A 20479-nucleotide genomic window follows, 5' to 3' on the forward strand; every position below is an offset into this window, starting at 1 on the left:
TCTCTGGGCCTCATTAGATCTGCAGCTCGGTCACCAGGTAGGAAATCCAACCAACCTAAGAGCACCTGCAGGGAGGAAGCCAGGTGGGGAGCGGAGACCCCAGCGGGGCCTGGAGGCAGGCGGTGCAGACTTCTTGGGCCTCCCAGCCCAACCACTGCTAGCTGAACAGAGCGGCTGGGTTCACGCTCCAGCTGATCCTCCCTGTGTGGCGCACGCGGTAAAACCGTCGGCCCAAGCTCTGCCTGAATTCCTGACTCGCAGAATTAGGAGAAACGTAAGTTGCTGTTCAAGCCATTAAGCATTTGCAGCCACTAAGTGTTAGGGCTGTTTGTTACCTGGCAGTAAATAAACAAAAGTCCAACCCTAAAAGCCTATGCCACTTGGCTTCTCTAATTTTCACTGCCCCCTCCCTACTTCCCAGAAAACTAATTTTTCCTTCTATATTTTCAGACTTATTTAATGATATACTTATCCTCCGTTACCTCAAAATCACTTTTTAGTTTAAAAAAATTCTGAGTACATAGTATGCACTCAATTTGGTTCTAGGTGCTATGACCTATGAAGGTTCAGAAAGTTATAGTCCTAGCCCTCAAAGGCCCTTACGTTCCACTAGGAGAGAATCAAATACACAAATGGCCTCAAGTACACAAAGCTGTGAACCTCCACGTGCCCGCCTGCCTCCTCCCTCTCCTTTTCTCCAGCTCACCCTTACTCCGTCTCTAGAGGTATCTCTCTAAATCGCAGGTGGGATTCTTGTCACTGTTCTCCTCCAAAGAGCTGTTGGCTTCCAGTTCTCTACCTTTCCAACAAACGGGTCTGCGCGGCACTTTGTCCTCAATGACCTTTCTCGTCCCATCTCTCATCCCCGCAGCTCCGGCCTGGCCTCACCATTGCACTGCTCTTCCCCTGCCCGTGCTCTCACTGGGTTCTGAAGTATCACCTCATCCATTGTTCCATTCAGCTCACACGAGGTGCAAATCCAGGCCTTCCTGATCTCCTTGGCCAAAACTAATCATTTCTCCTCTTATATCTTCAAAACCCTTTACACCTTCACTCCGTTCTGCCTTACGTGTACACTTTGTGATTCAAGGGAGGTTCAGATCGACTGGGAACTCCTGAGGACAGAAGCTCTGCCTGGCTGATCTCCACGGGTTTGAGCGGGCCTTCACACATCGTAGGTGCCTACACATTTATATTCAATCGATGTTATCCTATATTCTAAGTCCAGTCATCCTAAACTTTGGTATATTTTATTTTGATCTTTGATTAAGCCTGACTAATCTATATTATTCTTAGACATTTGTACAGTATCTTCAACCCAAAAGACACAGATTAAATCCGTTTCATCCTAAGTAGGATGAAATAATGCTAATAGAGCATCATTTATTTCTCTAGAACATATTTTTCATACTGCATACACTTCATAATAAAAGACCACATCATATGAGAATGCATCACACACACCATCATCTTATGCATGTGAACTGGTAGTATCCCACTTATAACACTCACACATACAAATGACCACTGACACCTGGAAAATGTGTTCTTGGTTTTCCCTGGGTATCATTGCATTTTTCTGCTCCTTTTAGAGCAAACATCACAGAAGAGTTGTCTATAATCATTATCTCAACTTCCCTCCAGTGGTGGGATTCAACTGGTTTGCACCAGTTTAGCAGAACCAATACCTAATTTTTTGTTGAGTTCGGTGAATCAGTTGTTAAAATGGCACTTGTAATCAGGGTTCTCTCTAAGGTGGGCACCTGGGCAGCCGCCTAATGTGGAAATTACAAATTTATATTCCTTACTCTTTTTTAACGTTCATCTGCACAACAGTGTATTCTAAGTGCCCGTAGTAATGTTCATTTCCTCCATAGGTGAAAAAAATTTGACAGAACTATGTTTGTAATATTTATTTATTCATTTCATAAAACTCATTATACCTTTGATGAAATACTACATTTTGATTCCCTCACATTTATTACGTCAGTAAACAAACATATAACGTAAAGAGAAAAACTGCCAAACAACCAGGGGGTGACAAGCTGTCACTGGAAATATCTTAAATAAGTTTTTCTTTTCTCAACACCCTATGTGGGTGGGGCAAAAGTAACTTTACATTTGTGAGTACTCAAAACACAGAGTTTATTCTTGTATTTGTTATTAGTTATTGTATTGTTTTCCATACGAACAACTATAAACCTACTTTTGCCCCGCCCCGCATAACAGTAACCCCCCCAGCTGTCATTGTTACCCTCATATCAATTTATCCCCTTCAGTCAGACAACTCTCACCACCTAGTATATTATACATTCTGTTTGTTTATTATTTCTCTTCCTCTCTAAAACGTGAACCGCAGGAGGACAAGGAATTTGTTTGTTCAGTGCTGTGCCTGATCACAGTATATGCTTGATAAACATTTACCAAATGATTGAACAAATTAATTCCAAGCATCAACATACAGTCCGTTTGTAAGTAGGTCACTACTCTCACACATGCTCCTAAAGAACTAAAATAGTTTTAATTAGGAAGCTCTTACATTTTGCCAAACCCATTTGGCAAACTATGTTGCCCTGGGGTAATTCTTTCCTTACTTGTAATTTTATATCAGGTGCATTGATGTTTTTTAACTGCTTTCCAGTTTAAGAACATATCGTTACCAGGCAATGAACTATTTCTTTGTTGATACACATATTTAGTTACAGTTGGTTATACTTTTTCTCTTTACCAGACACAGAAGTGCCCGGATGCGAGTTCTGGGAAGGAAGTGAAGGTGGAGCCAGAGGCCATGCTCTCTAGGAAAGTGCATCATCATCATCAAGCAAACGTGCAGCACGTTTTCCATTGGTTCCTTTGAAGTCACGGGCAGAATGGTGACCTGTGCCAGACCAGGGGACCATGAAGACATGACATGACTAATATTAAATCCTGTGATAAAGGGGACAACCAATTTGTCCACATTCACCCCTCCTGGCCTTGAAAGTTGAACTCAGCAATCAGAATGTGTGAGACTCAACTACATATCTCTCTCTCTCTCTCTAAAAGTTTTATTGGGCTTATTGGGGTAACACTGGTTAATCAAACTAGATAGTTCTCAGGTACAGAGTTGTATAACACACCATCTGTACACTGTATTGTGTGTTCACCACCCAAAGCCAAGTCTCCTTCCATCAACACTTAATAACCCTATCACCAAGGGCAACTTACTCCCAGCCTCTGAGCCTCTTCCTCTGTTTGCAGCCACATTGTTATATCAGCGGTTTAAAACCCTTTGGGTCCGGGGCCCCTTTCAGAGCTATGGACCATTGAATTAGTTTCCTAGGACTACCTAACAAAGTACCTCAAAATGAATGGCTTACAACAACAGAGATTTCTTGTCTCACAGTTTTGGAGGCTAGAAGTCCAAAGTCAAGGTGTGAGTAGGGCTGCTCACCCTCTGAAAGCTGTAGTGGAAGCATTCTTCCAGCTTCTGGTGCCCCAGATGTCCCTTGCCTTGGTGGCATAAATGCAGTCTTCACACAGTGTTCTGCCTGTGTCTCAGATCTCTGGGTCCTAATTAACGTAACTCCTTTTTTAAGGACACCAATCGTTTTTGGAGTAAGGCTTATAACCACATTTTAATTTGATTACCTCTGTTTCCAAATAAGGTCACATTCTGAGGTACTGGGGGTTAGAACTCCAACATATCTTATTTGAGGAACACAATTCAACCCATAACAAACACCTTCCTAAAAGCGGTCCATTTTGCATTCAACCTTGGGGTTTTTACACACCCTTGAGGCTCATCCATTGCCACTTACTCGCTTTTATTAACCGTGTGTCTTGGGGCAAAGCATAACTCTTTTGAGCCCTGAATCCTCAACTCTAAAATGACCGATCAGAGTCATAGTGAAGATTCAAAAAATTATGTATAAAACAGTAAATGTAAATTATGAGGAGACAAATAGTTATTAATGAACTATTTACAATGGCTGAACTAGGCACAAAGCTACTGGTTTAGTCCAGGGGTCCCCAATTTTTTGTTGTTGTACACTTTGTCAGTAAGAAATTTTTTTCAGTAAGAAATGTTTAGGCCCTGGCCGGTTGGTTCAGTGGTAGAGCATCGGCCTGGCGTGCAGAAGTCCCGGGTTCGATTCCTGGCCAGAGCACACAGGAGAGGCGCCCATCTGCTTCTCCACCCCTCCCCCTCTCCTTCCTCTCTGTCTCTCTCTTCCCCTCCCGCAGCCGAGGCTCCATTGCAGCAAAGATGGCCCGGGCACTGGGGATGGCTCCTTGGCCTCTGCCCGAGGCGCTAGAGTGGCTCAGGTCGCAACAGAGCGACACCCCGGAGGGGCAGAGCATCGCCCCCTGGTGGACAGAGTGTTGCCCCTGGTGGGCGTGCCGGGTGGATCCCGGTCGGGCGCATGCGGGAGTCTGTCTGACTGTCTCTCCCCATTTCCAGCTTCAGAAAAATACAAAAAAAAACAACCAAAAAAAAGAGAAATGATTAAAGGCACTCTCTAATAACAATTTCTTATCAACTATGTACAGGTGTTACTAAACTAAAAATGAATAAGATGAAATAAATAATACTTTTAACATATCCTAAAACAGTGGTCGGCAAACTCATTAGTCAACAGAGCCGAATATCACCAGTACAACAATTGAAATTTCTTTTGAGAGCCAAATTTTTTAAAATTAAACTATACAGGTAGGTACATTCCTTATCGAGGTAGTGCCCGCACGTGGTATTTTGTGGAAGAGCCACACTCAAGGGGCCAAAGAGCTGCGGTTTGCCAGCCACTGTCCTGAAACATTTTGCAGTTAGCTCGTAGAGGTTTGATGTGTCATAATAATAACTTCACGCATGATATATACAAGGAAGAGGTTCATTGTGAACAGTAGTGGTTATAGAGCCAAGTTCAGTTAGTCTTCACGGTAATTTTGAATTTTAAGAAAATAATTTCTTGGCAGAGCTAATTTGCTTGTTGTTTCTAACCTCCCGTGGCTGATGCAGAGCTTGTCCTAGCAAGGATGTCGCCAGCTCAGCCAAGGGTTCTGCTGCTCACCTCTGCTTGTCTTAATAGGATCAGATTCTGAGGTTTCTTTGCAGAAATCTTTTAAAGCCACTTGTCACTGTGTGAAGTTGTACTTAGCTGAAACCGGGTGGCCTCTGCCACATAACCACTTAAGGAGGCACCCTTGAACTTCAGTGCTCGCCAGGACTCTAAAACTGAACTCACAAGTGTGGCTCCTCAGCCCTGTGATCACCTGCAGGTCAAACCGGACAGGCCCCTCCCACTGCTGCAGTGCCTAAAGGCACCAATGTCAATGTTTATACTTAGTAACAGGAAAGCATAACTTGTCCTTTAGATGATCATTTCTAGATATGGAAATTCTTGTATTTTCTCTCTGCACCTGGATATTCTGTTTTGTTTCCTCCCACTTTGGAGAGCAGTGGAACAGTCAGTACCTCTGCTCTTCTCCCCCAAGTGTATATTAATATGAATGAGAGTATCTAGTTAAGTAACTGATGAGGCCAAAAAGGGTTATGTTTGGGGAAGGAAAAGTGTGGAAGAGGTGCAGGGGTTCTATGGATTTGTTTCCTCTTTGGCTCCTTGGAAGAACTTAAAAAGTGAGAATAAAAATACAAGGGGCCCTGGCCGGTTGGCTCAGTGGTAGAGCGTCAGCCTGGTGTGTGGAAGTCCCAGGTTTGATTCCCGGCCAGGGCACACAGGAGAAGCACCCATCTGCTTCTCCACCCTTTCCCCTCTCCTTTCTTTCTTTCTCTTTCTTCCTCTCCCACAGCCAAGGCTCCATTGGAGCAAAGTTGGCCTGGGCACTGAAGATGGCTCCATGGCCTCCACCTCAGGCACTAGAATGGCTCCCATGGCAATGGAGCAATGCCCCAGATGGGCAGAGCATCACCCCCTGGTGGGCTTGCTGAGGGGATCCTGGTCAGGCACATGCAGGAGTCTGTCTCTCTGGCTCCCCGCTTCTCACTTCAGAAAAATACAAAAATACAAAAAAAAAAAAAAAAAAAAAAAAAAAAAAAAAAAAAAAAAAGGACCTGTTTTTCTAGCAGGATTTGATGCTGCTCTATCAAGAGAGGAGTGCAAGAAGCTGACCATGATGGTGACGCTCTGGGCACCATCTGGGAGTTGCTCAGGGACCCAAGTGACAGCACATGGCTCAGACCTCAGGAAAGGGGCTACTTCCCTTCTCCTCCTTGGTGTTCTGAGATGGGATGCTTTGGGACCAACCAGATCCAGCAACCCCACAGGCAGGGGTGTTCTGATGGTGGATGAGTGGACAACAGACGTGGGCCAAGAAGAGCCAGGTAGAAGAGAAATGAGTGGACAGTGGTCACATAATAATGGTAGCTCAAAATGGCTGTAGGCACAAATGGAGCCCATCCTTGAGAGTTTCTAAGAATTCCCAGATGATATTTTGGGGAGTTTGTCGGCAAAATAATAGACATCAAAAATGTCCATATCTTAATCCCCAGAATCTGTAAATATATTACCATATTTCCCCATGTATAAGATGCACCTTTTTTTTGAAAAATTTGGAGTCTAAAGACTGGGTGAGTCTTATACAGTGGTTGTGGCATTTCAAATGCCATAGATGGAACTGAGGACGAGGCAAAATATGAAGACAGTGATTCGTCATCAGACACAGATGAGGACAAGCTAGTGAATGGGAGTTTTGACAGTGATGAGGAGTTGTATGAATTTTATGATGAATAAAACTTGAGTTCAATAACTTTATGTAATACATTTTTTTCAAATTTCGGGCCCCAAAATTAAGGTGCGTCCTATACATGGGTGCGTTTTATACATGGGGGAATATGGTAGATTACTTGGCAAGGGAAGAATTATGTTGCTGATCACCTTACCTCAAAATAGGAAGATGACCTTGAATTATCTGTGTGGGCTCAATATAACCACAGTGTCCTTAAATGAGGAAGGGGGCAGAAGAGTTAGAGTGATACAATGTGAGGAAGACTTGACCAGCCACTGCTGGCTTTGAAGATGGAGGAGCAGTCAGGAGCCAGGGAATTAGGCAGCCTCTGGAGCTGGGAAAGGCAATAGAATGAATTTCCCTAGAGCTCCAGATGGAACTCAGCCCTGATGACTCCTTGATGTTAGCCCAGTGAGACTCATTGCAGATCTCCAACTTTCCAAACTGTAAGATAATAAGTTTGTGCTCTTTTAAGTCACTAAGTTTATAATAACTTGCTAAAGAAGCAATAGGAAATGATGACAGAGGATGTGCAGCTCAGACCTTGCTATTACAGGGCTGAGTCTAAAGACATTAGAAACACATAAATATTTATATAAAGCAGTATTATCATGTGAGCTGAATGGCTTCCAGAAATTTCCAAATCAGGCAGGATCCCTGTGACTGATGGCTTAGAGGGGACTAGTTTCAAACCCCTTCTCAGCCCTTCAAACCCCATCCCCTTAGCCGATCCCCTCACTCCTCCAAAAAAGGAAAAATTAAAGGCATACTTATATAAGACCTAGGCATGCTCTCAGGGTAAGGGTAGCCAGGAGAGGCCACATCTACCAAGACTGTTAAGTAATGCTGCATACATGCAGGAGCTTCCAACCCAAGGCCAGGCAGCACAGAGAGTGGTAGGAGGGAGCTGGCACTCCAGAGAGCAAAGCTAGGGTTCACACAAAGAATGTGAGGCCAAAGTCAGCAGGAGCTAAGGGTTCAGATGCAGTGCAAGCAATAAGGTCACAAGGTCCAGGAGGAGACCCCGCCCTAAGCCCCCAACCACCCCACCCCATCCCGCATGGTAATCCTCACCATTCCCTGAATCATCCACAAGCTTGGTGTGGAGCTAGAGAATAAAACTGGGATGAAGCCTCGTGGAGGGCAGTGCTCACGTCCCATGACCAGGCTGAGCCATAATGCCGGATGCCCTGTGCCCTCTGTGCAGCTGTGAAGACCCTTGGGGACAAAGGAAGCAGATAGTGCTGCTTCTTGGATCATGCTCCACAATGCTTTGTCCTGCCCACGTAGACACGTTGATCTTCTGGAAAATCTTCGCCCACCTCACAGCACTTGTCACAGATGGGCCACCACAGCTACTTCTCAATGCCTCAAGTTTTACTTCTACCATGCCATCCCCTTTGTTCTGAATGGAAAGATCAAAAGTTAGGAGCCTACTTCTTTCACTGTGTACTCCATTCCAGAAGTCCTGAGCATGAGGAGAATTCGGAGAAGAAATGCAGAGCTCCCTTCTCCAGGATGAACCCTGTTGAAGGCTCTTCCCTGTTCAGGCAGGTCTGGATGGGGAAGCGAGTTCCTGGCTCAGCATTGTGGAGCATGGGAGAGGAGGAACTCCCATGTACTTCCCACTTCCTGTCTAGAAGTAGACTGAGGCCTGCTAGGCACATTAAATAAGGGGGTCATGATTTCTATGGAAATACTGCCTCGGAGTTGATGAAGTAGGAGGCTGGCCAACCCAGCCCTTCCATAGCTGCAGGACTCTGCGAAGCAGAGCGGCTCCTTCCTACCCTCAAGGCCCCAATCCCTCATCATGCCCTTGGCAGCACTCCGTGACTAACAGGCTCAAAACTAGACAAAGTCATTGTATCAGTTTCCTGTGGCTTCATAACATGTACTTCAAACTAGGTGGCTTAAAACAATAGAAATTCATTTGCTCAGTTATGAAGGCTGCAAGTCCAAAACAGGAGGGCCATGCTTCCTTTGAATTCTCTCCTTTCTCTCCTCTGCTAGCTTCTGGTGGCCTAGCCTTACCTTGTGGCCGATGGCCATCTTCCTGTGTGTCTCTGTCTTCACATGTCTCTGCGTGTATCTGTCCTGTGTGTCTCTGTCTTCACATGTCTCTGCGTGTATCTGTCCTGTGTGTCTCTGTCTTCACAAGTCTACGTGTATCTGTCCAAACCTACCTCTTCTTATAGGGGCACTAGTCACATTGGCTTGAGGACCCACTCTGTTCCTGTGTGACCTCATCTTAACCTAGCTAATTATAAGGACAATGAACCTATTTCCAAACAAGGTCACATTCTGAGGTTCTAGGGGGTTAGGACTTCATCTTCCTGCAGGAGATGCACCACATTCAAACCCGGTCACCACTGACTATTCCGCTGGAATCCTTTCCTCTGTGTTTACATTTGTCATAATACAGCATCACTTCTCACTGCTCGGTTCTCAACCATCAGGGGCAGATGGGGACGGCAGGAACCAGAATGTCCAGGGAAGACTTGGTGATTTGAAATATAAATAAACAAACAACAGTCTGATAGTGGTCTCAGGGCAGGGTTTTCCCAACCCTGGTTGCACTTTAAATCATCCGGGGAACTTTAAAATAGAAAACCATATGTATGCCATTACAAATATATATATTTGTAAAATTAATTATAAATTTATATACATGCTGAGCTGGACTCCAGAGTCTCCGGGAATGGTGTCAGACGCTGATAGGCTGTAAAGCTCCCAGCGTAGTTTAGCCTGCAGCTAGACTAAGCACCCTGTGCTGGGTGAGACCCACTGCTGCAGAGATGCCCCCTCCCCACAATTGGTGACTACTCACATGGCTTTCATAGCATCTCTACACTGTAGATTCTACAGAATGGAGGGAGGATAGAAGGAAACCCTTTCCACAGGCCCTGTTGTCGAGTGCAGAGCATTCTGCTGAAGGAAGGATAGTGCCAATTCTGCCCCTCCGAGAGTGAAATGATGAACCGGTGACAGAATAGGACTAGAATCAGCACCTGCACCCCAGTTTGAAATGCCAGCTTTGGGCCTATTAAGAGTTCTGCTGGGATACGACTTTCTTGTGGCAGTTTGAGTATGGTTCCCAGAATGAAGACATCATTCCAAAAACTGGAACAGAGACAATGGGGGAGAAAGGGTGGGATTTGTTCTATCAAACCTCATGTTAACTACATTCATTTTTCCCTTGTGGGTTACTAAGCTATGGCTCTCAGCCTGTGCAGCTCACCGCGGTTTCTGAGACTATTTGCTTTTTAGAGATCCCCTCCCCTGGCCCATGCTGTTCTTGCCAATAGAGATCTTTTGGGATCCCAAGTCTGTCGTCTCATATAACAGCTACCCCTTCCAAGATTGTGACTGACAGACTACAAATGTCCTCCAATTCATAACACATTTTAAACATTCAGCAGGCAAGATGGTCAGTGGAGCCTTGTCCAAGGCCTCCAGGACCTCCCCCCCGCCCCCCGCCACCCATGCTGACATTGATGCCACTATCCAGCGCTCCTTAGTACAGTCCTTCCTGGGTCATGACCCCTCACTACCACCATTCTCCAGTCTGTGTTTCTCCACCTTTGCCATAAAAATATCACGTAAGGGCAAAATTCCAAATACATTAAGTCTAACACAGTCCCCATTTCCGCCATTTCTGCCAGTCTTACAATAATCCCAAATAAAGATATTAGACTGACATGACTTATTTTTAGTGAACCCATGTTAATTACTACTGATCACAACTTTTTCTTCTAAGAATTCATATACTATTCAAGAAAGGGGGGAAAAAGAATCATAGTATAATAATTACCATAATGAAAGTTCAGCTCAACAGATGGTAGGTTGAAGATTCTGCTCTCTCCCCTTTTTGGAAAAACTGAAGCACTTTCTCCTCTTCCCACTCTAACACTGCTCCTGCTCTCCAGGATCTCCCAGGACCCCTCCGGGATGCCTGACAGTGGGTCAGTAGTCTCACCTGTCTATTCTGTCAGTACCTGGGGCATCACTCCTCCCGGCTCAGAAACCCGAACTCACCTGGAACAGGTAACTACATGCTCTCCTTACAATCCCCTTGCCTGGCTTGGGTTTCTGTCTCCCTTTACCAATGTTTTTAGTCTCTCCAAGCTGGACTGGAAAAAACAGTCATTCTCCTTGGTGGAGAAAATGGGAGCAAAATGGGATCCAATCTTGAGTCAGCGCCCTCTGTCTAGATCTCCTGTGATACCTTTACCTAGGGACAAGAGATTTCCAGAACCAAGGGAAGGTTGTACCTACCAAGGGGGCTGAAGGGACCCTGAGGAGAAGAGCAGCCATGCCCCCATCACACAACTCACCCACCAACCACAAAGCTCCCACCCAGGTGAAATCGATAGGAAAGGGAAGCACTGCAGCCTCAGTTCTCCTGGAGGATGACAGTGTCACCCCCCTTGCAGACATGGTGGGAGTTGGGACTAAGGCCAGCTTGGCTTTCCAATGGGCAGTTCCTGTCACTACATTCATGGCTGTGTATGGGAGCAGGGGGAGGAGTGTTGTCACCTCTTAGAGTCTGTCTGTTCACAAAGAAATTGTAACCGTGGATATTTATGAAGTCCTTCACGCAGGTGCAGTGAAAGTAGTACAGAGTTATTGAAAAATCAGTCTTTATTCTTTCTTAATTCCCCATGCAATCATCAATCAATCAACTAGATAAACTTTCAAATGATTGATCTCATGTCTATTCTGAATGAGTGGGAGTTTTCACATCTTGATCCACAAGGGAAAGTAAAGCCCTTACCATATAAATATGCCCCCTTGTAATTTGTTCTTTGGTAGCACCAAAAAAAGTCAAATGCTCACCACATACTGTTCTAGGCACTTTACATTAACTGTCATAACAATGCTATGAGGCTGATACTATTCATAATTTCATTTTACAGAGGAGAAAACTGAGACGCAGAGGTGTTAAGTAAGTTGGTCAAGTTCACACGGCTTGAAGGTGTGAGTGGTTTGTACATTTGTATAGTCAGTCTGCTCTACAATAGTCCAATTTTATACCTCTTCCTGTATCTATGCTTGGGACCCTGTCACCAGTGTAAGACTAGCCCTGGCCAGCCTGCTGGAGGATTAGAAACCACATGGAGCAGAGCCAAGTCATCCTCGTCAAGGCCATCCTAAACCAGCCAGCCCCCAGCCACATCCCCAGCTGACCACAGATACATGAGTAAGCCCAGTCAAGATCCATAGAACCAACCCAAGAATCCACCGATTCAGAAGAAATAATAAATGATCATTTGTTTTAAGCAACTATGTTCAGAGTGGTGTGTTGCATGCCAGTAGATAACTGATACAGACGCTAGCATTAGATCCCTACAGTACATTTTCTTCTTGATGCTACTGACCTCGTCTGATGCTCCAGGGACGGACAGCTCCAGCTGCGAAGAGCCTTCCTCCAGACAACCACCTTATCTCTCCTCCTCCTCGTGTTGCCCCTGCCCTACCACTATGCCAACCCATGAAGGCAGTTTATCACTATTCCTCACCTTGATTCTCTAGTTTCCTCTGCAGTCAAGAGGAAACTAGGGTGCCTCAAACCCTTTAGTACTATTTTGAGCTCTGTTTCCTTGTCTACCCTCTTTTCCCATCTCTCCATCATTGAGGAACTAAGTTAGAATCAGCCAAAATAAGTGGTGCCAAACAATGAAATCCAGGTGATGAAGGGGAAAGCACTGCTAGTGCTGTGCTCCCCTCTGGCCTTTCCCTTCTCTCAGGATGGGCTTCGGACTCAACACAGATGGGAACTGGAAATTCCTCAAGGCATGCTCCTGCTTTGCCACCTGATCCCCAGGTAAAACCTTGAAAAGCTAAACTCTCCCTGCCTGCCAGGATAGGGGGGGCAGCAAGTTGCCCCTCCCCAGGAACTAACAATCCCAGCTGCTCAACTCAAATTTAAAAAGAGTTTGGAAACATGTTCCACAGAGTGGAAGCCTTCTGGGGCATTTCTGCCAACTCCTCCAGCTACTGTGTTCCCGAGGAAATAGAGAGGATGCCCCAGGGAGAGGAATAAGGACCATCCTGAGGACCACAGTCCATTAAAATCCACTAGAAATCACCCCAAAAAGGAAAAAGAGTCATAAAAGACTACTGTTCTATTTTGAAGTTGCTATCCAACTTCAAAACATTTTTTGCTGTTAGGCACTCAATATATGCTAAGTGATGCTAATGCTTCTAGCTCATCTTGCTTTAAGAGTGAAGCTGGGATTGTGAGGGTTCATTGGTCAAAAGGCCAGTAGCTAAGTGACCTGAGTTGGTGAAGAGAACCAGAATCCCCCAGGGCCAGTCCAGCCTCACTGTGCCATCAAACAACCAGCCCCCTCATTCATTATTACCCTTTCACAACAATAGTTTCCTTTTAATTTCTTTTCCTTATATTTCACAGCCCTAAGGGAAAATGTGCTGTGACAATTCTATAACAGTAAGACAATTACTGGTGACTCAGGACTCCCTGCTGCCTCTGCATCCTCTCCCAGCTGAGGGGCAGGCTTCCCGTCTTGGAACAATTTGGTGTGTGAATAAGAAGAGTCAGAATAAAAGGAATCTTTACCTTGAAAAAATGATAGACAGTCAGAAGAAATTAGACAAAAATGCAACCCAAGGATTCTTTTTTAAAATTTAATTAATTGTGTTTACATAGATTCTAGGGTTGCCCCGAATGCATCCCCCCTCCCCCTTAGTCCCAACCCAAGGATTCTGTTTCAGAACAAGAGCCAATTATAGGTGTTGAGTCCCTGAAGAAACCTTTCAAATAGACTCATAATGTTTCAAGTGACGCTTTACCCTTTCTGAGCCCCCAGTAGACCGACAGTATTCTTTTATATTTCTCCTCCTTGTACCTCCCTTTTGCTATCCAGCTTCTTCCCCATACACCTGGGCTATTGAATGGAGGAAGAGGCCATAAATCTATGTATTCCTTGGAGGAAGAATGCCCTACCTTATTCACCTTGTCACTCAAGCACTCAACCCAAGCCTGACTTAGAGTGATGTCCTAGGGAAGGGGGCACAGCACACCCAAATTCCCTGCAGATTGTGTTTCAAAGCACTTTGAAAAGAAAAAAAAAAAGGCATTTAGAGCTTGGGAAGCATTTTTCCCATGAACCTTAAGTTCTAGAGGTAGACTGAGTCCTCAGACTCAACCATAAAACTCTGAATGGCCACAAGAGTCTAATAACGAACCCAAAGTGGGAACTTCAGGTGTTTTACAGCCTCCTCCTAAATAACCATTTAATATAGTTTCTGTGAGAAAAAGCATTCCAACTCAGGATGCCAGAAACGGATTTCCATTTACCACAGAGCCAAAGCGAGCTTTTTTCAAAGAAAAGGGGTAGTGAAGTGGGAAGAGATGCTGGCTTCACCTGAAATAGCCCAGGTGGGCAGGGGCAGGGCTTGCAAGGAGCACAGGGTGGGACAAACCCTTCTGGGTACCAGTAATGATCATGTGAAATGCTTCTCTGCTTTTATATACACATGTTCTTTAGTTTTTTAGTTCAAACTCTTGTCGTAAGTGTTCTAAATTAGGACCTAAAAGGTGGTTGCTTAAGGAGAGTTTGGAATGAGAGGGGTTTCTGGTGTGAGAGTCATAAATCCATGAGCAGATGAGGGCCTGTGCTCACCTGTGATGATTCTCTTGATTTCTCCTCTTCAGCTCCTTGACAGACACAATTATTGATGCTAATAAAATCCTAACTCTCGGGTTGACAGTGTGAATTTAAAATTGGGAGCAGGGAGAAGGATGCTGGATTGCAAGCTTCATAAAGGGTGGGGTATCCTATTCATTTCTATATACTCCAGTCCCCTTGGTGCTTAATTTGTAATTCATCAATAAATACATATAAGTTAAGGAAGGGCTTTAATTTTTCAATCTAGTTGCAAAACATGTGGTCTTTGAAGTCAAACTTCTCAGAGTCATATCATTTCTTTCTCTACAGGTGCATGTTGAGGGGCTCTTCCCTGGGCTTCCAGTTTTCTCCTCTAGAAAAAAGAGTGGTGATAGTACCTACCTCACAAGGTCACTATGGGCACTGAATGTCTCTGTCAGATAGTAAGCACTTGATCAATCTAAGCTATTGCTACTTTAACATCATCATTTAGCTAACTGTCCTACATTTTGTACCCAAATTAGTTTCTCAGAGAATCTGGTAAACGTTCAAGGTGGTTGGTGTGGTGAGTTGAACTATGGCCCCTAAAAGATAGGTCTACTTGCAACCTGAGAATGAGGCCCCACTTTGAATAAGGGTCTTTTGAAGATGTAATTAAGACAAGGATCTCGAGATCCTGGATTAGGACAGGCCCTAAATCCAATGACAAGTGCCTTTTTTGGACACAACAGAAAAGAAGACACAGAGAGACAGGGAGGAAAGACACATGGCAATGTAGGCAGGGATTGGAGTTACGCTGTGACAAACCAAAGGACACCAGAGGCCCCAGAACCTGGAAGGAGCAAGGAAGGATTCTCCTCTAGAGCCTTCAGAGGGTGCACAGCTCTGCCAGCACCCTGACTTTGGACTTTGTGCCTCTGGAACCGGAAGAATACATTCCATTGTTTTAAGTCATCAAATTTGCAGTATTTTGTTGAGGCAGCCCTAGGGCTCTAATACATTGAGTACAATTTGGAACAACCTAAATTTGGGAGGAAAACAAGCCCAAATGTGAACTGGTAATAATTATGCATCCTCCTTTTCTTGAATCACATACTGCAGGGCAACTTGTCTTTAGGAAGGGAAAATCATGGGCTTCAGGGACCAGAACGTTCAAGTCATTCTGTCCCAACCACTTCCATTCAAGGACATTTCTTCTGGGAATCTTGAAAACACTGCATTTTCCCTCGGGAATGAAGTGGAAGCACTCCATGTGCAAGAAGGCACTGGATATTGTTAGCCACTATCTGGCCCCAAATGAATGGGCGGGAAACAGCTATCAGTCCTCACCCAATAAACACATCCAAACAGGTCTCCACTGCCTTCAGGATCCCCACCTGCGGAGGTCAAGTAGGTCATTAAACAAAGACTCCAACAAATTAAGAAAAGACACCTGGTTGCCAAGAGTCCAACATAACCATATTTCTCCTAATTCTATAGGCTCTTACAATTACATCTATGGAACATATCTCCTCTTTAAGTTAATAATATATCCTTCCAAGACTTTGGAATTTTAAAGGAGTCCTCAAGAGAGAGTTGTGAGAGCAATGTAGTCAAACCCACAAGTACCCAGAAAAACTGTTTTCATTCTTTTCCTGTCCTCTAAGTCCTGGAGAGAAACATCAGCAGACAGAGCAGTGACTGTCAGAGAGGGGTGACTTTTTTAGAGCAAAGGCATTAGACAAGATGACACATGCTGACAGGATCAGTAAATAGTGGAGACCCTGACAATCAGAAGACAATTTCTGTGTGTTTGCAATGCAGGAAAGATTGCAAGTCACGCAGTATTTCAAAGACAGGTCACAATCATTCTATGTGTCATATTTTCACGTGAAGGTCAAAAGAAAAGAGAAGGTAGGTGGAGGCAGAGAGGGAAAGAGCAAGGAGACCCATCAGCAGACAATTCAAGGACATCCGGGCAGGTCTCGCTTCATATTTTCTGACAGTGCCCGGGGAGCCTGTGTAATTACTTGCTTTGTTGACATCTGAGGCTCTCACCTCATCTGTAACCAGCACTTCATTAATTCATAGGTCTTTTGTATCTGGTGAAAGTCACTTCCTATCTGACTCAGTAAAGGTTCTCTTTTCTTCCTGTTCTTGGTAATTTATTCCATTTATTTCCAGTAAGGAAAGGGCTGTAGAGAAAAGGCGAGTGAGGAGAGCCATAGGAGGAAGCCACGCTCAGTGTTCTGGATCCCAGGGAACTCTTAAGTGGATGTCATTGTTTATTTGAAGAGAATTACGGAACACTGAAAACACTCAGAACCAAAGAGGAAGAAACAATTCTGAAGCCAAATAGATTCAAAGGATTTTTGTGATTGTCATTTGCTTTTCTCTATTCAGAAAGAAAATACTGAGAGAGAATGAGAGAGACAGAGAGAGACTGAGATCTTCATGAAACACACAGGTAAATAATTTGAGTGTCTCTTTAAAATATGTAAATATTTAATTTCTCCATTCTCCATCAAAGGGTTTTTTGAGGAAAGGATACAATATTAGCACTCAAAATTAAGTTTGTACAGGCCCTGGCCAGTTGGCTCAGCGGTAGAGCGTCGGCCTGGCGTGTGGGGGACCCGGGTTCGATTCCCAGCCAGGGCACATAGGAGAAGCGCCCATTTGCTTCCACCCACCCCCCTCCTTCCTCCCTGTCTCTCTCTTCCCCTCCCGCAGCCAAGGCTCCATTGGAGCAAAGATGGCCCGGGCGCTGGAGATGGCTCCTTGGCCTCTGCCCCAGGTGCTAGAGTGGCTCTGGTCTCGGCAGAGCGACACCCCGGAGGGGCAGAGCATCGCCCCCTGGTGGGCAGAGCGTCGCCCCTGGTTGGCGTGCCGGGTGGATCCCGGTCGGGCGCATGCGGGAGTCTAACTGTCTCTCTCCGTTTCCAGCTTCAGAAAAATACAAAAAACAAACAAACAACAAAAAAATTAAGTTTGTACACACAGACACACACAGGACAATCTACAACCTTTCAAAAGAGAACTGTGTGATTTCTAATCAACAGGGTTATTTTTAAATGAATAACTTGGTGAGTATAAAAAGCTGGGCAGTATGTGCAAAAATGCTTTATAAAAAACAAACAAACAAACAAAAAACCTGGCCCTGGCCGGTGGCTCAGTGGATAGAACATTAGCCTGATGTATGAACATCCTGAATTTGATTCCTGGTCAGGGCACATAGGAGAAGTGACCATCTGCTTCTCCCCTCCTCCCTCTCTACTCTGTCCCTCTTCCCCTCCCTCAGCCAGTGACTTGATTGGTTCAAGCATGTCCCCGGGCACTGAGAACAGCATGTCGACCTTAGGTGCTAAAAATAGCTCGGTACTCAAGCATCAGTTCCAGACCAGGTTGCCAGGTGAATCCCAGTTGGGAACATGCAGTAGTCTGCCTTACTATCTCCCCTCCTCTCACCAAAAAGAAAAGAAAACAAACAAACAACAACAAAACCCTCCGACCTTCCTACCCAGGAATATCAAGGTAGCTAGCTGTTAAGGTTATGACAACGGCAAGTGTTGAGCACACATAATCACACTGAGGGTCTGCTGACCAATTACTGACATTCCCCAGTTCAGTCTGCTTCATTACCTGCACAGGAATCAAGAAATAGTAGAAGGCCACAGTAGAGGTTACAGTAGAAGAGAAAGAAAACTTTAACCTATGTCAGGATAGGATCCTTGTTGCCCCTAAGATCCTTTCCTAGCAATTGTCCTGTTCCTGGGGTTCATCCTATTCTGAGGCAGACACTGGAGGACTTGGTTACTTGTGTTTCAGATCTGAAGGCCTCTCCCTAAATAGAAGAAGTAATAGGAGTGAGAGTACAGAGACTATTAGAGATCAGAAGCTAAGAGGAGTCATTCAATGGAGATGAGCGGTCTATTTACACACACACACACACACACACACACACACACACACCCTCTTCTAGGATGCCTCACATTTATTTATTTTTGACCAGTTTATCTTATACAAACACATACTAAAAGCGAAAAGAAAAAATATACCCAAGTAGATGACCTCTTAAACTTCAAGTACATATATCTTGCTAATTAGAAGCCACACCTTAATTCTGATATTTGGGAAACTATGAAGCTGTATTAAATAAACGCTGAAGAGTAAACCGTCTGTAAAAAGAGTCAAAGCACACACACAAATCATCCCAGACCCCAATCTCATTTTCTGACTTACTACTGTATACAATACTGTTTTGTGGTTCTGCATTTTACATCGTTCACCAGACTTTATTTTCTCCCAGGAAACTATTAATTTTAAAAGCCAGGAGCTTTTCTGCTCTTCTAATCATCATAACCTGTTTTTTGTACATCAGAAAAGGCAAAAGGACCAACCCTGTCTTGTGTGGGAATCATTTTTGGAATAAGGGTGGATGGTTGTTCACATCTGGATTAGGTATAAAACATAACATTACGATGATGAACACCACAGAGCCTCATCTGCATATAAATAGAGCTAATCAGAAATGCAAATTGCAATCAGGAGAAATATTTGAAGGCTTGTAATCGCTGTGTGATTGTGCAGATAAGGGAAGGTTAACACTTGTATTGTCAAGCTCCCAGCCGGCCCAGAGCCTTCCTTTGAAAGAGAAATGTGAAAGGTACAAATCTCTCAACCTGCAGCCTGGCTGGGATGGAGCCCCAGAAGCTCAGATAGCTTCTCCAACTATTACATAGCTGAATGCCAGCAGGGTTCTGATGGAAGACAAACAACCAAACCTCTGGTACAACCCCTAATGAATACACACGGTAGAAAATACACTGGCATTTAAACACTTCAAATAGACCTCTTTCAGCACAATTTGCCATTGAGACAAGAATTAAGGGATGGAGAGACAGTCGTATGACTGATGTAACATTTTCAAAAATATTTTTTAGTGCTGGTCTGAGTAAATACGAAAATATGATACACATTCTTCATCCCCAAATTATCCTAAATACTCAAAAAAATTCAAACAAAAAGCATGTGTAATTAAAAACAAAACTCAGTATTTAGAGGGATTACTTAATCCAAAATTGCATTTGTAGTCTTCCTACGCACAGCACCAAAAATGAACATCTCAGAAATTGGAGTACATACTGAAAATATGCAACTGTTACAACAAAGTCTCATTATTCCTTGGCATATATTATCTTTAAGGACCGCTCTCTCTCCCTTTCTCCCCCACCCCCCAAAAGAAATACTGTACATTTTAAAATCGGGCTTTCACAGATTTGGAGAGAAATTGTTTACAAACTATTATCCCCACTAACAACTGCTTTTACTACAAAGAATTTATGAGCCAAGACCGCCATCTTGTGTCCTACCTTGGAATTTTAAATAGCGTTTTCACAGGATGCATGTCAAAGAGGGGAGGGTCTCCATCCCCCAGTTCAATAGCTGTAATCCCCAGAGACCAAACATCACAGCGGGCATCATAGGAAGAGTCATACTGCTGCTCACAAGCGATAACCTATAGACAAAAGCAGGACATAACACATCAAACACCAGCCACCTCCGATGTCCTAAAAGGCCCATGGCCAATCTCAGCCCCTTCTCAGTTCTCTCGGCTATGCTGATACTGAATTTCAGTAATAATAAGATATGTGTTTCCTAGGCCTTATCTGTATGTGACTGATTTATCATCTAATATGTTTATTAACTTTTTAAAATGTATCAGTTCAGTTCAATAAACGTGCACTGAAACCCTCTAGGTACCAAGAACAGTGCAAGAGGAGGCATGAGGGTGAACACCTCACCGCACCCTCCCTGGCATCCTCTAAGGCAGGGGTCGGGAACCTATGGCTTGTGAGCCAGATGTGGCTCTTTTGATGGCTGCATCTGGCTCGCAGACAAATCTTTAATAAAAAAAAAAAAACACGTTAAAAATATAAAACATTCTCATGTATTACAATCCATTCATTTCCTACCGCTCATGTTCATGGTTGCATGTGGCTGGAGCCAATCACAGCTGTCCTCCAGGACAACACCAAATTTTTATTGGATAATGCATAACGTACACAGGTTGTTGTATGGCTCTCACAGAATTACATTTTAAAATATGTGGCGTCCATGGCTCTCTCAGCCAAAAAGGTTCCCGACCC

The 20479-nt window shown here is 44.3% G+C and overlaps 1 protein-coding gene across 5 annotated transcripts in view; it reads right to left on the minus strand.

Moving 5' to 3' along the window:
• MYO3B (myosin IIIB) overlaps positions 1 to 20479 on the minus strand; it is a 577608-nt gene that overhangs the window by 443569 nt on the left and 113560 nt on the right. For all 5 annotated transcript variants that reach the window (XM_066280402.1, XM_066280405.1, XM_066280403.1 and 2 more), the window contains one exon: positions 19703 to 19848. In XM_066280402.1, coding sequence (XP_066136499.1) covers positions 19703 to 19848 — 146 coding nt within the window. The remainder of the gene's footprint in view (positions 1 to 19702; positions 19849 to 20479) is intronic.

Source organism: Saccopteryx bilineata, chromosome 5, assembly GCF_036850765.1.
Source record: "Saccopteryx bilineata isolate mSacBil1 chromosome 5, mSacBil1_pri_phased_curated, whole genome shotgun sequence".
Taxonomy (NCBI): Eukaryota; Metazoa; Chordata; class Mammalia; order Chiroptera; family Emballonuridae; genus Saccopteryx; species Saccopteryx bilineata.